Here is a 12,395-nt window from a genome sequence, read left to right on the forward strand (position 1 = left end):
GGCTGCCCAGGGAGGAGGTGGAATCACCATGCCTGGAGGTGTTCAAACCACAAGCAGCCGTGGCACTTCAGGACACCGTCTAGTGGTCACGGAGACGTTGGGTAGAAGGTTGGACTTAATTTACCTCAGAAGTTTTTTCCAACCTTAATGATTCTATGAGTCTATGAAATCTCATCTCAGAAGGTTTTATTTCTATGAAGCCTGGAGTGAGGAGAAAAGAGGTTCCAGTGACAACACCTACTCTAGAAGGTCTATGTGTGGGCAGGGGAATCTTACATTATTGCACAGTCTTCAGAATCAAGCCTGCAAGCAGGCTGCCTCCCAGTAATTACATTGGGGTGAAAGGTTTCAAACAAAGATTTTTAAAGACGCCTAACAAATTAAGGAACCCACACTTTCCCCCCTACAAATGCTTTTCTGCCTCCTATTAATAGACTGAAGACAAAGTAATTTTCCAAGCTGAGATAAGTAGAGATGAAGCTACCATTTCAGGGCTAAAATGCCATTAACATTTTAATTACTTTTTCATTTCAGGAAGATTAATTAACAACATGAGGGAAAAATCTCTTTTCTGTGAGGGTGCTGAAGCCCTGGATCAGGCTGCCCAGAAAGGTTGAGAAGTCTCCTTCTCTGGAGAGATTTCAAACCTGCCTGGACACAATCCTGGGCAACCTGCTGTGGGTGACCTTGCTTTAGCAGGGTGGTGGATGATGATCTTCAGAGGCTCCTTCCAACCCCACACATGCTGGGGTTCTGTGATCAATAAACAAATGCCTAGCATCTTCAGTTGTACTTCAAACACTGGAACAGGCTGCCCAGAGAAGTTGGGAGTCTCCTTCTCTGGAGTCATTCAAACCCTGCCTGGACACACTCCTGTGTGACCTACTCTAGGTGATCCTGCTGTGGCAGGGGGGTTAGACCAGGTGACCTTTCAAGGTCCCTTCCAACATCTAACATCCTGGGACTCTGTGATACTCTCAGCATCCAGGTGCCCACTAGCACATGAAGTCTTGGTGTTCATATTTGGATGGAAGGTTTTGACTACAATTCATACCAATGAAGAATACAGTTCCCCTCTTGGGGATTATCCTAATCCAATGTTTTCTTAAATGGACAGCAGTCCCCTGAGCATTCCAAGACCACTTACCTTCAGAGTGTAGACTCCCATGCGCCCTGGGACCTTATAGAAAATGCCCTCTTCCCCTCGGGAGTTTGTATGCAACATAGCATTCAGGCATGCAAGAGGAGAAGTCCCACTGGAAACAAAAAACACAGGGTTAACATTTGCATGGACTAGGTTGGAGCTAATCTACCGCCAGGAGACAATCACAGCCCCTCACCTGACCACCACACATGCAGAGGCAGAAAGATTCCAGATCCAACTTCTATTCCCAAGGGGAATACAAGTTGAAGCTGCCATAGTAAGCGACAGCAGTCCACATACCCACGTCCCAGGGAAAAAAGCAAACAGAGCAGCCCCTGAGTTCATGCTCTCCAATGCCTCTTTCAAGCTCCAGACACTCAGTGCTGCTTCTCTGCAACTCGGAGCAGGTTTGCTGCGAGCTAACGACCGAATGCAGAGAGAAGGAGAGTTGTGTTGTGGGGTCTATGCCCAAAACACCCCATGTCATACTGGAATGAGGACTGTGGGATAGAGGATGGAAATCAGTCATGAAATTTGCCCTGAAAAGAATGGAGATCTTCAATCCCAGGCAGCAGAACAGAGACAGAAGATCCATCTTTTCACTGGTGCTGCTGAGGGTTTCTGTTTGGTTTTTAAACCCATCATGCTGTAGAGAGAAGCAGAATCAGGTGGACACAGCAAGGCAGGTGAATTGTTCCCACTGCAGCATCAGGCTGATCACACCCTGCTAAATAGGTGTCCTTCCTCACGAACTGTTCTGATATGGAGCAAACCCCTACACAGAAGTTTTCACCTTCCAACACCCTGTCACAAAGGCTGCAACCAGAACCAACAAACTGACTAAAGATCTGAATTTGTGATTGCTTGACTGAAATCCCTGAGCAGGAAACCTTTATCAGATCAAAAGCAGTGAGGGAAGGGAATTAAAGGCAAGGTTGGCACAGCCCTCTAGGATCATCTGGGTAGGGCATGTGCACTTCAAGCTCTGCCTAAGAGTAACACAGCAGCTCAGCTGAGATACTGACACCCAGTACAAGGAGAAGACAATGTCCTGAATCATGGAACCACAGGTTGGAAAGGACCTCAAGGACCATCTGGTCAATCCTTTCTTGTCAAAAGCACAGCTCAGGCAAGCTGGCCCAGTATCCCATCCAGATTAATCTTCAGTGTTCAATGCTGGGGATTCCACCACTTTCCTGAGGAGATTATTAAGCAACAAGACAAGAGAAAGTGGTTTCAAGTTGTGCCAGCAGAGGTTTAGGCTGGACAAGAGGAACAATTTCTTCCACCACTGCCCTGGCAGTTTCTGTTCTTAGAGGAGTTTAAAAGCCATGGTTTAGTGGTGACCTGGCAGTGTTTGGTTTATCTCTGGACTTGATGATCTTAAAGCTCTTTTCCAACCAAAAAGCCATGATTCTACAAGATTTCCAATGGCTGACTGCCCCTACTATGAAAATTTTTCTTCTTGTGCCCAACCAGAATCCCCCCATGAATATCTTGTATATGTTACCCCTTGCCTTTTCCATGTGACTCCCTGTAAGATGAAGTCTCCCTCTCCTTTGTAGCTCTCCTTTAAATACTGGAATGCAGTGATAAGGTCTCTTTGAGCCTTCTTTTCTCAAGGCCTGAAATAGGCCTGGTCTCCTCAAGCCCTTCAAGTACCAGCCAGCAGGAGATCCCCCAAGGAACACCAGCTAGATATGGCACTCATGAACCACAGCAGAAGTACCATGACAAGAGGAGTCAGTATTGCTAGACCCAGTCCCATCTGTGCTGACTGCCATACCAACACACAGAGACACACTGGTCCATGTCAGGGCATCACCGCTGCCAGGACACCATGGTGATCCCCTTTGCCCACAGCACTGCAGATCAGCCATCCTGGAGGCTGCTGGCCCCTCCAGTTGAGGAACAGGCTCATATTGCTCCACATGCAAAGCCACAGTCAGTCTCCAACACTGATGACCACCAATGTGAATGCTAACACAGAGGTCAAGTAATTTTGGAGGTCTCCAAACAGGATTCATCCTTCAGGAAAGGTTCTCTGGACCGCAGCTAGACTATGACACAAGTACTTGGTAACTGCTGTGTTCCTCCATGTCCCCTCAGGGGAAGCTGTGTTAGATCTGTTACAGATCAACCCCCTAACTTGATTTCTAGAGCTTCTGAACCAAAGCTTGGTGGACATGGCAGTGCTGAGTTAACAGTTGGTCTCCATGATCTTAAAGGTCTCTTCATAGAACAAAATTGCTTATGCTGGAAGTGTTCTCCAGCTTTGTGATCATGGTCATCAATCGCTCTGAGCTCTAGAAAAGCTCAAGCTGTGATTCCTGGCTTGAAGATGGGGGGGTTCAAGCTCCAGAAGGTTTGTACCTTCTCCATTTGGAAAGGCAGGAATTACATAGCTGCTTTTGAAGACAACCTCATTGCAGGCTCATGGCTCCTCTGGTTGAGGAACAGCCTTAGGGAAATACTGAGACAGATGTGGGAGCTCCATGGTTGTGCCAGGGCATCCCAGGGCTCAGACAAGCCTGACACAGGTGTGCAGTCTTTTCCCACCAGCAGAGATCTCTGTGGGGTTACAGACCCCAAGTCAGAGCAGATCTCCTTCAAACTTAAGCTATTCCATGCAAAGGGTCAGAGAACAACCTCTGTTGTGTCTCTTTTCAGTCCTGAGCTTTCTGAGGTTCTGCCAGCATCATTAACTAACAAATACCAGTGAAAATGGTGATGAGGGGAGAGTCTTCTCAACTCCAGCCCAAAGCTCATCTGACTGCATCAGCAGATAGCTCAGCCTGATGCTCAAGGCAAAACCAGCAATGCTGGAGGAAGCAGCTGAGCTTCAAGCACTCTGGGGACCACCCACTCATGGTTTAGTACTTACAAAGTAAAACTCTACTTCATGTGGGTGCTCTTACACTGACCCAGCAACTCTTCTAAGTAATTTGTGTCTTCTGGAGAGCCAGCCAACTGTGATACAAGAGAGCAACCAGAAACCTCAGCATCCCACTTTGATACCTGCCAAAACCCCATGCCCAATGTGTCTATGTTGATGTTCTAGCCAGAAGTCATGTCACTGAATGTAAACAGCTCCTAAACAGACCTGCACACAGTAGACAAACTCTTCCTTAACCAACACCACCAAACCAGCTCATGGCTCATCACTCCCCGCTGCTCCCACCACTTTTCTGTGTGCCTTCCCCAGAGGTACATCAACCAACCACTGCAAATTGGAATACCACAACTGGAAGCAACTCTCTCACACTAGCTTCACCAAGGCTACCTGCTAACTTCACAAAACTGATCCTCATGTCCAGAAAGTCACAAGGTCCCTCTGGAATCATCACAGAAAGGTTTGGCTTGGAAGGGACCTTTAAAGGTCATCTAGTCCAACCCTTGTGCAGTGAGCAGGGACATAATCAGCTAGAGCCAGTTGCTCAGAGTCCCATCCAGAATGTTTCAGGGATGGGGCTTCTACCACCTCCAGGCAACAGGTACCAGTGTCTCACCACCCTTAGTGCAAACAATTTCTTCCTTGTATCTAATCTGAATCACCTGTCTTGTAGTTTAAAGGTCATCCAATCCAAGCCCAAAGGTACAATTGGAAACTACAACTCAATGTGACTTCCTACAGCAACCCCAAACTCTCGAAGTACACACCTCCCCTCTTCTCATCTCTGCTCCTGCATGTGATTTCTGCACACAAATCCTATGCAAGAACTGCACACAAGCATACCTGACCAATATACCTGTCCTACTCCCACAAGTGGTGTTCTTCATCCCTCCTACTTCTGCACCTACATAGTTATCAGAAGCTTTGTACCTAACCACAAATCAGAAAATCATTAAGGTTGGAAAAGACATCTAAGATCATCCAGTCCAACTGTCAGCTTTTTCTTTTTCAGGTGCACAGACACAGGAGTTGTTTGTGCTTCTGTGAGTAGAAAGGATTTCTGAGTTGTGTCTTCATTGATGCGCTCCCAGCAGGGCATTCCCTGCACTTTGCACGACGATAGGGAAGTGGGTGTGAGCTGACAGCAACAGCAGCAGATTTTAACTGCTGTGATAATAAATGGCATGCTGACCTTTATCATCTACCCAGAGATCAGTGCTAGCTCACCCATAAACTAACTGCATCCTCTGGAAAAATCAGGATAAACATCCCTCTGTTTATACCAGGCCATAAATGTTTATATTGGTTCACATCTCGGCTGAGCCCTTCTTAGGACAGCTGGGATCAGAACAGAGTTGTTTAAGACTGCTAAATTCACCTAAGGCAAAGTCAGCTACAGCTTTGGTCACTGTAATGTCTCCTCCCAAGAAACAAGCATCAGGACAAGAGGAAATAGCCTCAAGTTGTGCCAGGAGAGGTTTAGGTTGGACGTGAGGAATAATTTCTTCCCCCAAAGGGTTGTCAAGGCCTGAAAGAGGCTGTCAAGAACAGTGGTAGAGTGCCCATCCCTGGGGATGTTCAAAAGCTACATAAATGTGGTGCTGAGGGACCTGGTTTGGTAGTGACTGGCAGTGCTGGGTTAACAGTTGGACTCAATGATGTTAAAAGGTCTCTTCCAACTAAAACAATTCAGTGATTCTAGGAAATGAGCTTGCATTAAAGTAAAAACATATATTTGCAACTGGTAAGATGCAAAGGTCACTGTAACAGCCTTTACCAGCATTAATCTGGTTTCCATGGTGTCATGGAACTTCTTCATTTTTACTTCTCAAAAAGCTAAAAATAGCAAAGCTTGCTGGCAGAATACAGGCAGCAAAACACAGCATAAATAGGACTGATTCATAGATTCATAGAATGGTTTGGGTTGGAAGGGACCTTGAAGATCATCTAGTTCCAACCCCCCTGCCATAGCCTGGGACACCTTCTACTAGACAGGTTGCTCAAGGCCTCATCTAAAATGGCCTTGAACACCTCCAGAGAGGGGGCATCCATGACCTCCTTGGGCAGCCTGCTCCATCGTCTCACCACCCCCACTGTAAAGAATTTCTTCCTAATATCCAGTCTGAATCTTTAGCTTAAATCCATTCTCTCTTGTCCTATCACTACAGGATGATGGTGTTGCTGCAAGGGGAATGAGGCAAGCTCTCCTCCCTAAACCCAGGATCTTCAGCATGACAACCAGGAAACATTGATTTGTTCACTCTTTTAAGTCCTGAATCATTTCACTTGCCTGTAAATATGCATTACCCTCACTCAAAGCATATCTCAGCTTCATCAAAACTAGGGAGCAGCATATCTACCCACTTAGAACCACCTTCATCAACAGCAGAAGAAGTTAGTTAAGTGCTGGCATGGCTTTTAAACCACAGCACCAAGAACACATTCATTTACAGATGCATATATCAGACCTTCCTAAACCAGCAAGTATCCATCAATACTTACCAGGCAACCACCTGGTGGATAGGTTTGACCTGTTCTCAAACCCTGATGTTACCAGAGCCAGCACTGACCTCTTTGCTACACAGCACCTTCCACAGCAGGGAGGTGTTCAAGAGGGGATTGGACGTGGCACTTGGTGCCATGGTCTAGTCATGAGGTCTGTGGTGACAGGTTGGACTTGATGATCTTTGAGGTCTCTTCCAACCTTGGTGATTCTGTGAACAACACTTATTTTGTCAGCCAAAGGTCTGCTATCTCCTGAACCTCAATTCAAGCACGTGGCACTGGGACAAAACACTAAGTGCCTGTGAGGTGGCCAGTCCAGTCACCAACTGTTCTGCTTCCATTGCAGTGCCTCTTTCCACTGAAGATGGTGGTTTAGTAATTATTCTAACACCGAGTTCCCCATTAAAAACAATCCAATTAACAGATTAATTTGCATTGACATTTACAACCCTGAGGCATAAGTTGCATTTTTACCTTGAGCAAACAAAGAGGGGTGGAGGTTTGGGGAGATTTTAAGCATCCATCCTAGTTTAGAAACTAACAGCTATCTGATCTGTACTTTCATTTCATTAATAAACCACAACATCCATCTCAAAGTGACCTCCAGCTAGTGAAAGTCCTTCTGCCTGCAGAACAGGACCATGAAGAAGGAACTAGGAGGGCTGGTGGTGATGTCTGGAGTCCTGGCTCCAGTTGTGGACTCCTCAGTTCAAAGGAGAGGGAACTACTAGAGATACTCCATAGGAGTCTACAAAGATGCTGAGGGAGCATCTCTCTGACAAGCAGAGGCTGAGAGACCAGGGGCTGAAGAAGAACAGACTGAGAGGGAAACTTCTCAATATTGATTGATACCTAGAGGGCAGGGGGCAAAACATTGGGGCCAGACTCTTTCCAGTGGTGCCCAGCAACAGAACAAAGGGCAACAGGCACACACTGGAACCCAGGAAATTCCATCTAAACATGGGAAAACTTCTTTCCTGTAAGGCTGACCAGAGAGGATGTGGAGTCTCCTCCTCAGGAAAGATTCCAAACCCACCTGGACATGGCAATCCTGGGCAACCTGCTCTGAGTGACCCAGCTGTATCAAAAGGGTTGGACTAAATGATCCCCAGAGGTCACTTCCGACCCTCACCATGCTGGGATTTGGCAATTCTTTAACAAAACATCTTCCCTACTTACTTGATTGGACTGCTGAAGTGGCTACATCTGTGCAATAATAATTTTTGTAGTCAGGAGGTAGCTGTAAGGCCTAAGAAGAGTTTCATGTTCTGAGCTCTTGCCACTGAGCATTTCTCCGAGCTACTTGACGTTTCAGACACGTACATACCAAATTCCCCTTTAGAGAACTGCCAGCTTTAAGCCCTCATTAAATCATGGCATTTTAAACTCCACATTAAAATTCAAAGCTTCTTCAGACTGAGCAGGAAAGAAGGGTTTCGAGAGTGGTAAATGCACACAAGGTTAAGGAGAGTCCCCTCCTCTGAGCAGCTGCCTGTGTAAGGGGAGGAAGAAGGCGGCACGTTTCTCCCCGCACTCTCAGTCCCACTGCAGCATCCTTCCCAGCAGCCTGGCTCCTGAGACCTCAGGCACCCAACTTGTTCTGCTTTGAAGACAAAGAGTGACCAAAGCACTTCTGTTTGGTCACATGTGGATAGGACCTGCATTCAGATTTTTCGATGGTGATGTACGTAAAACCTTTTGCCCCCCAGGAGCACCATGCAAGGTGAATTTACCTGTCAATAGGTTACTTCATAGTAAAGCTCCATTTTCAGTTTGCTTAGCAGAGATTTTAGTATTTCTCTGTGTGCACAACAGGCTGCCCAGGGATGTGGTTGAGGCCCCATCCCTGGCACCATTCATGATCAGATTTGATGTGGCCCTGGGCAGCCTGATCTAGTTGGAGGTGTCCCAGCTGACTGCAAAGGGGTGGACAAAATGACCCTTGAGGGTCCCTTCCAACCCCATGCAATCTGTGAACAGCATAGCAAACCCAGAAGAACCCATTGCAGTCTCCACCAGAGCAGGACCCCCCAGGGGATATCTGTTGATCCTGCTGGGCACAGAAACATCGCCCAGAACTCACTGGGTCCACACCAGCTAGGTACCAGAGCATTCAGCAACCCCAGCACCTGGGAAAAGTGAATGATTTCCTTCTGCTCTAAATGGAGCTCTCTATCAAGTGCATCCAGCAGCAAGTGTCATTTCACATTGGTGTAACTGGGTAAAAACACCCAGATGGACTGGGCTGTGATTAAGGCTGAGGGGTTTCCCACTTTTGGTTCTTTTGAGCATCCCCTTTTTCCCCTCTTCCGATTTGCATCAGACATTCACACAAATAGCTCTTCGGTTATTAGTGTATTAAAATCTGATGGTGCAAACAAGTTTCAGATCAATGGAAGTGTCAGAGCAGAGAAGCATTGTGAGCAGACACCACAGTACCAACTTCAAGCTCGTTAAACACATTCAGGATTTAGAAAAGCAGCTTATTTGATGTGTCACATTTTGCTTCACCCACCATGCAGTGCCAAGTATCCCAGAGACAAACCATGCACAAAGCCACGTCATGCAAATCAAGCACCGCCACCCCCTCCCACCAAATCTGGGCCTGGGGACAGCAGGGTTAATGTGTAAGACATGAAGCACTCACAAGCTATTAGCCAACATTCTCCACAGACTTTAAACATGAGGATTTCAGGTTTGCATCACACTGGCCAATGCAAGCAGCATGCAGCAGAGGCAGGAGGAAGGGAGCAGAAGCATTAATGTCACACACACGACCATTACTCAGCTCTAGCGCTGTGTGAAACAAGCAGTTGCTTTTCTAATGAAGGCTTTTGCAGCGTGGGTTAATAGAGAAGAGCAGCTTTAGAACAATCAGCAGTGGTTCTTACCTTCTGGAGTTGGAGTGCAACCCAAAAAAAGGAGAGAAACACCCCTTTAAAAACTTGAGCAAAACAAATTATCTGATCGTTAGTATTGAACCCTCCCCCCAACCACCAGAACCAAAGCCAAAGGGGTTTGAGACCTGCAGTAACACCAAGAGCAGGTTCCATCAAGGAGACATGAGGGAGGAAGATGGAGACCTGTCAGATTTCGTCAGTCTCTTTGCAAAGGAGCTAATAACCCCAAGCAGCCCTAGATGTGTTGTCTTCAACCCTTCCCAGCACCCCATAACATCCCTATAGGTAAACTTAGGAAATGTGGGTCAGATAAGTGGATAGTGAAGCAGCTTGAGAAATGGCTGAAGGACAGAGCTCAAACAGTTGTGATCAGTGGTGTAGTGTAGTTGGAAGCCTGCAGCTTGTGATGTTCCCCAGGGGTCAGGGCTGGGTCCAGTATTGTTCAACATCTTCATCAACAGCCTAGGTGAAGAGACAGAGTGGACTCTCAGCCAGTTTGCTGAGGATACCAAACTGGGAGGAGTGGCTGACACCCAGTCAGGCTCTGCTGTCACTCAGTGAGACCTGGACAGGCTGCCGAGCCGCTTGGAGGGCAACCTCATGAAGTGTACAGTCCTACACCAGAAGAAGGAATAACCCCCTGCACCAGGACAGGTTAAGTGTTCACCTGCTGGAAGGAGGACCTGGGAGTGCTAGGGGTGAACAAATTGCGCATAAACCAGCAATGTGCACTCATGGGCAAGAAGGCAAAAGGCCTCCTGGGGTGCATTCAGAAAAGCGTGGCAAACATCACAGGAGATTCTCCTCTTCTAGTCTTCCATGGCAAGGCCATATCTGGAGTCCTTTGATCCAGTTCTGGGCTCCCCAGTTCATGACAGACAGTGAACTACTGGAGAGAATGCAACAGTCTACAAAGGTGCATCTCTGAGGAGGAAAAGCTGAGAGACCTGGGGCTGTTTAGCCTGGTGAAGAGCAGAATGGGAGGGGGATCTTTACAGTGCTTGCCAATATCTAGAGGGCAGGGGTCAAGAGGATGGGACCAAACTCTTTTCAGTGGTGCCCAGTAACGGGGACAAGGGGTAATGGATGCAAACTGGAACCCAGGAGGCTCCATCTGAAAATGAGAAGAATCTTCTTTCCTGTGAGGGGTGCTGGAGCTCTGGACCAGGCTGCCTAGAGCAGTTGTGGAAGCTCCTTCCCTAGAGAGGTTCCTAACCCACCTGGACATTGTCACCCCAGACAACCTGCTGTGGGTGACCTTGCTTTATCAAGGCAGTGGGACTAGATGGTCCCCAGAGATTCCCTCCAACCCCCACCACGCTAGGATTCTGTGAAATGTACTGCTGTACAGAGAGCTCAAGCAGGAGAAGGGTCCTGTGGTGGTTACCTACAGACCTAAGCAATGTGTAGTTTCAAATTCCAGGCCAGTCCATGCAGAAAGATGGGGGTTTGGCAGCCCCTGTGTCACCTGATCTCCTCCCTGTGTGATGTCACAGCTATCACCAGGCAATTCATAAATATTTGTTTTAAGAAGTACTGAAAAGCTTTCTATGAATAAATTAACACTCTAAACAAACCAAGCATGCCAAACCTGCTGCCTGCCAACACTCAGTGGCTGCAAGGACAACTGCTGCCAGCAATCCCTCCCAACAGGGTCCTGCAGCACAGGGCAGGGGAGGGGCTGTGACACCCAAGCCTCAGCTCTTGTCAGCAGAATGATTCTTCTTGGTCTCAGATGCAAATAGAAGCCTTTAGGGAAGACTGTATGGCCCCAAGTGAAATACACTGCAATGAGTTGCCTGGCAGATTTTTCCATGCAGTTCCCTTGAGGTCCTGTCCCACAGTACTGTGCTTGCTGCTCATGCCTCCAAACACCTCCTGTATGGAGCTCCTGCCAGCCCACAGAAAAACCTGTTGATACTACAGATTACATTGCCTCTAAAAAACATTTATTGGTGTGCTTAACAGTCAAGAAGCTAGATGGTTAGCTAAGGGCAGAATGCTAGAGGAACACAAGTGTCCCCTTGAGGATGCTTTGCTGTAGGGACTGCTGCTGGCTAGCCTGATCTAGTGTGGGGTGTCCCTGCCCATGGCAGGTGGGTTGGAACTAGATGATCCTTGTGGTCCCTTCCAACCCTGACTGATACTGTGACATCCTGAAGCACCTCCAGCAGGTCCTCCTAGCTGTTCCAACCTCCTTCACCCTACTGCCACCAGGCTCCCTACACAGCAGTGGCAGGAAAATAAGCTTGAAATTTGCTTTCCCACTTAGCAGACTGCAGCTTCCCAGCTTCCTGCTGTCAGGTGGAATCAGAAGTTGGAAAGACAAACCCAAAGCAGGCCACATCATTATCTCAAGACTTCTCACTGGCCCTGCTTGACCAAGTACTTTTCAGCCAACAGCTCAGATGATCAGAGAACATGAAGGAAACACTGAAGGTGAGCTCACCAGCATGTCAAATGGCCTGAAGCCACTTTAAGAGCAATACCATGAAGGTTGCTTTGCCCCATGCTGATTTCCTTCACTTGAGCTCTGTGTGGCATTTGGCTCATCAGCAACAATACAGAGTCTCCAACAGAGAGACCAATTTCAAGTTGCCAGTGCACAGATACTTGCTAAAAGATGACAGGAAGCAGACTGCATATGAAGAAACTGCTCCTTAGCATTTTGAGTACAGACATCAAGGATGAAGGGACATGCTTATTCCACAAGAAGTTCTTAAAAAGCCTATCAAGATAATTGTGTATTAGTCAAAGGTGTCTAAAAGATGGATAATGGCCTATATTTGTTCCTCAACTATAAGTTCATGACCAGAGTCAGACTGAGATGATGAAAACTCTTCCTTTCCTGAAAGCAAACAGAAGTATGCAGAGCCATTATGGAGACTGCTGAAGGGTTTGGTCTACACCTAATATCCTCTGGACTTGTGAAAACACTGAAGAACTGGAGAAT

At 47.2% G+C, this 12,395-nt stretch overlaps 1 protein-coding gene across 2 annotated transcripts in view; it reads right to left on the minus strand.

Moving 5' to 3' along the window:
- Positions 1-12,395, minus strand: part of ASXL2 (ASXL transcriptional regulator 2) — an 89,557-nt gene that overhangs the window by 43,201 nt on the left and 33,961 nt on the right. Inside the window, exons 1-2 of one of the 2 annotated variants that reach the window (XM_054179810.1) lie at positions 9,434-9,494; positions 1,148-1,256 (exon numbers count right to left, since the gene is read on the minus strand). In XM_054179810.1, the coding sequence (XP_054035785.1) occupies positions 1,148-1,225 (78 nt within the window). In that variant the 5' untranslated portion in view covers positions 1,226-1,256; positions 9,434-9,494. Of the gene's footprint in view, positions 1-1,147; positions 1,257-9,433; positions 9,495-12,395 lie in introns of those variants that run through there. The other variant, XM_054179809.1, reaches the window with a different exon arrangement.

The sequence above is a fragment of the Dryobates pubescens genome, chromosome 3, assembly GCF_014839835.1.
Source record: "Dryobates pubescens isolate bDryPub1 chromosome 3, bDryPub1.pri, whole genome shotgun sequence".
Taxonomy (NCBI): Eukaryota; Metazoa; Chordata; class Aves; order Piciformes; family Picidae; genus Dryobates; species Dryobates pubescens.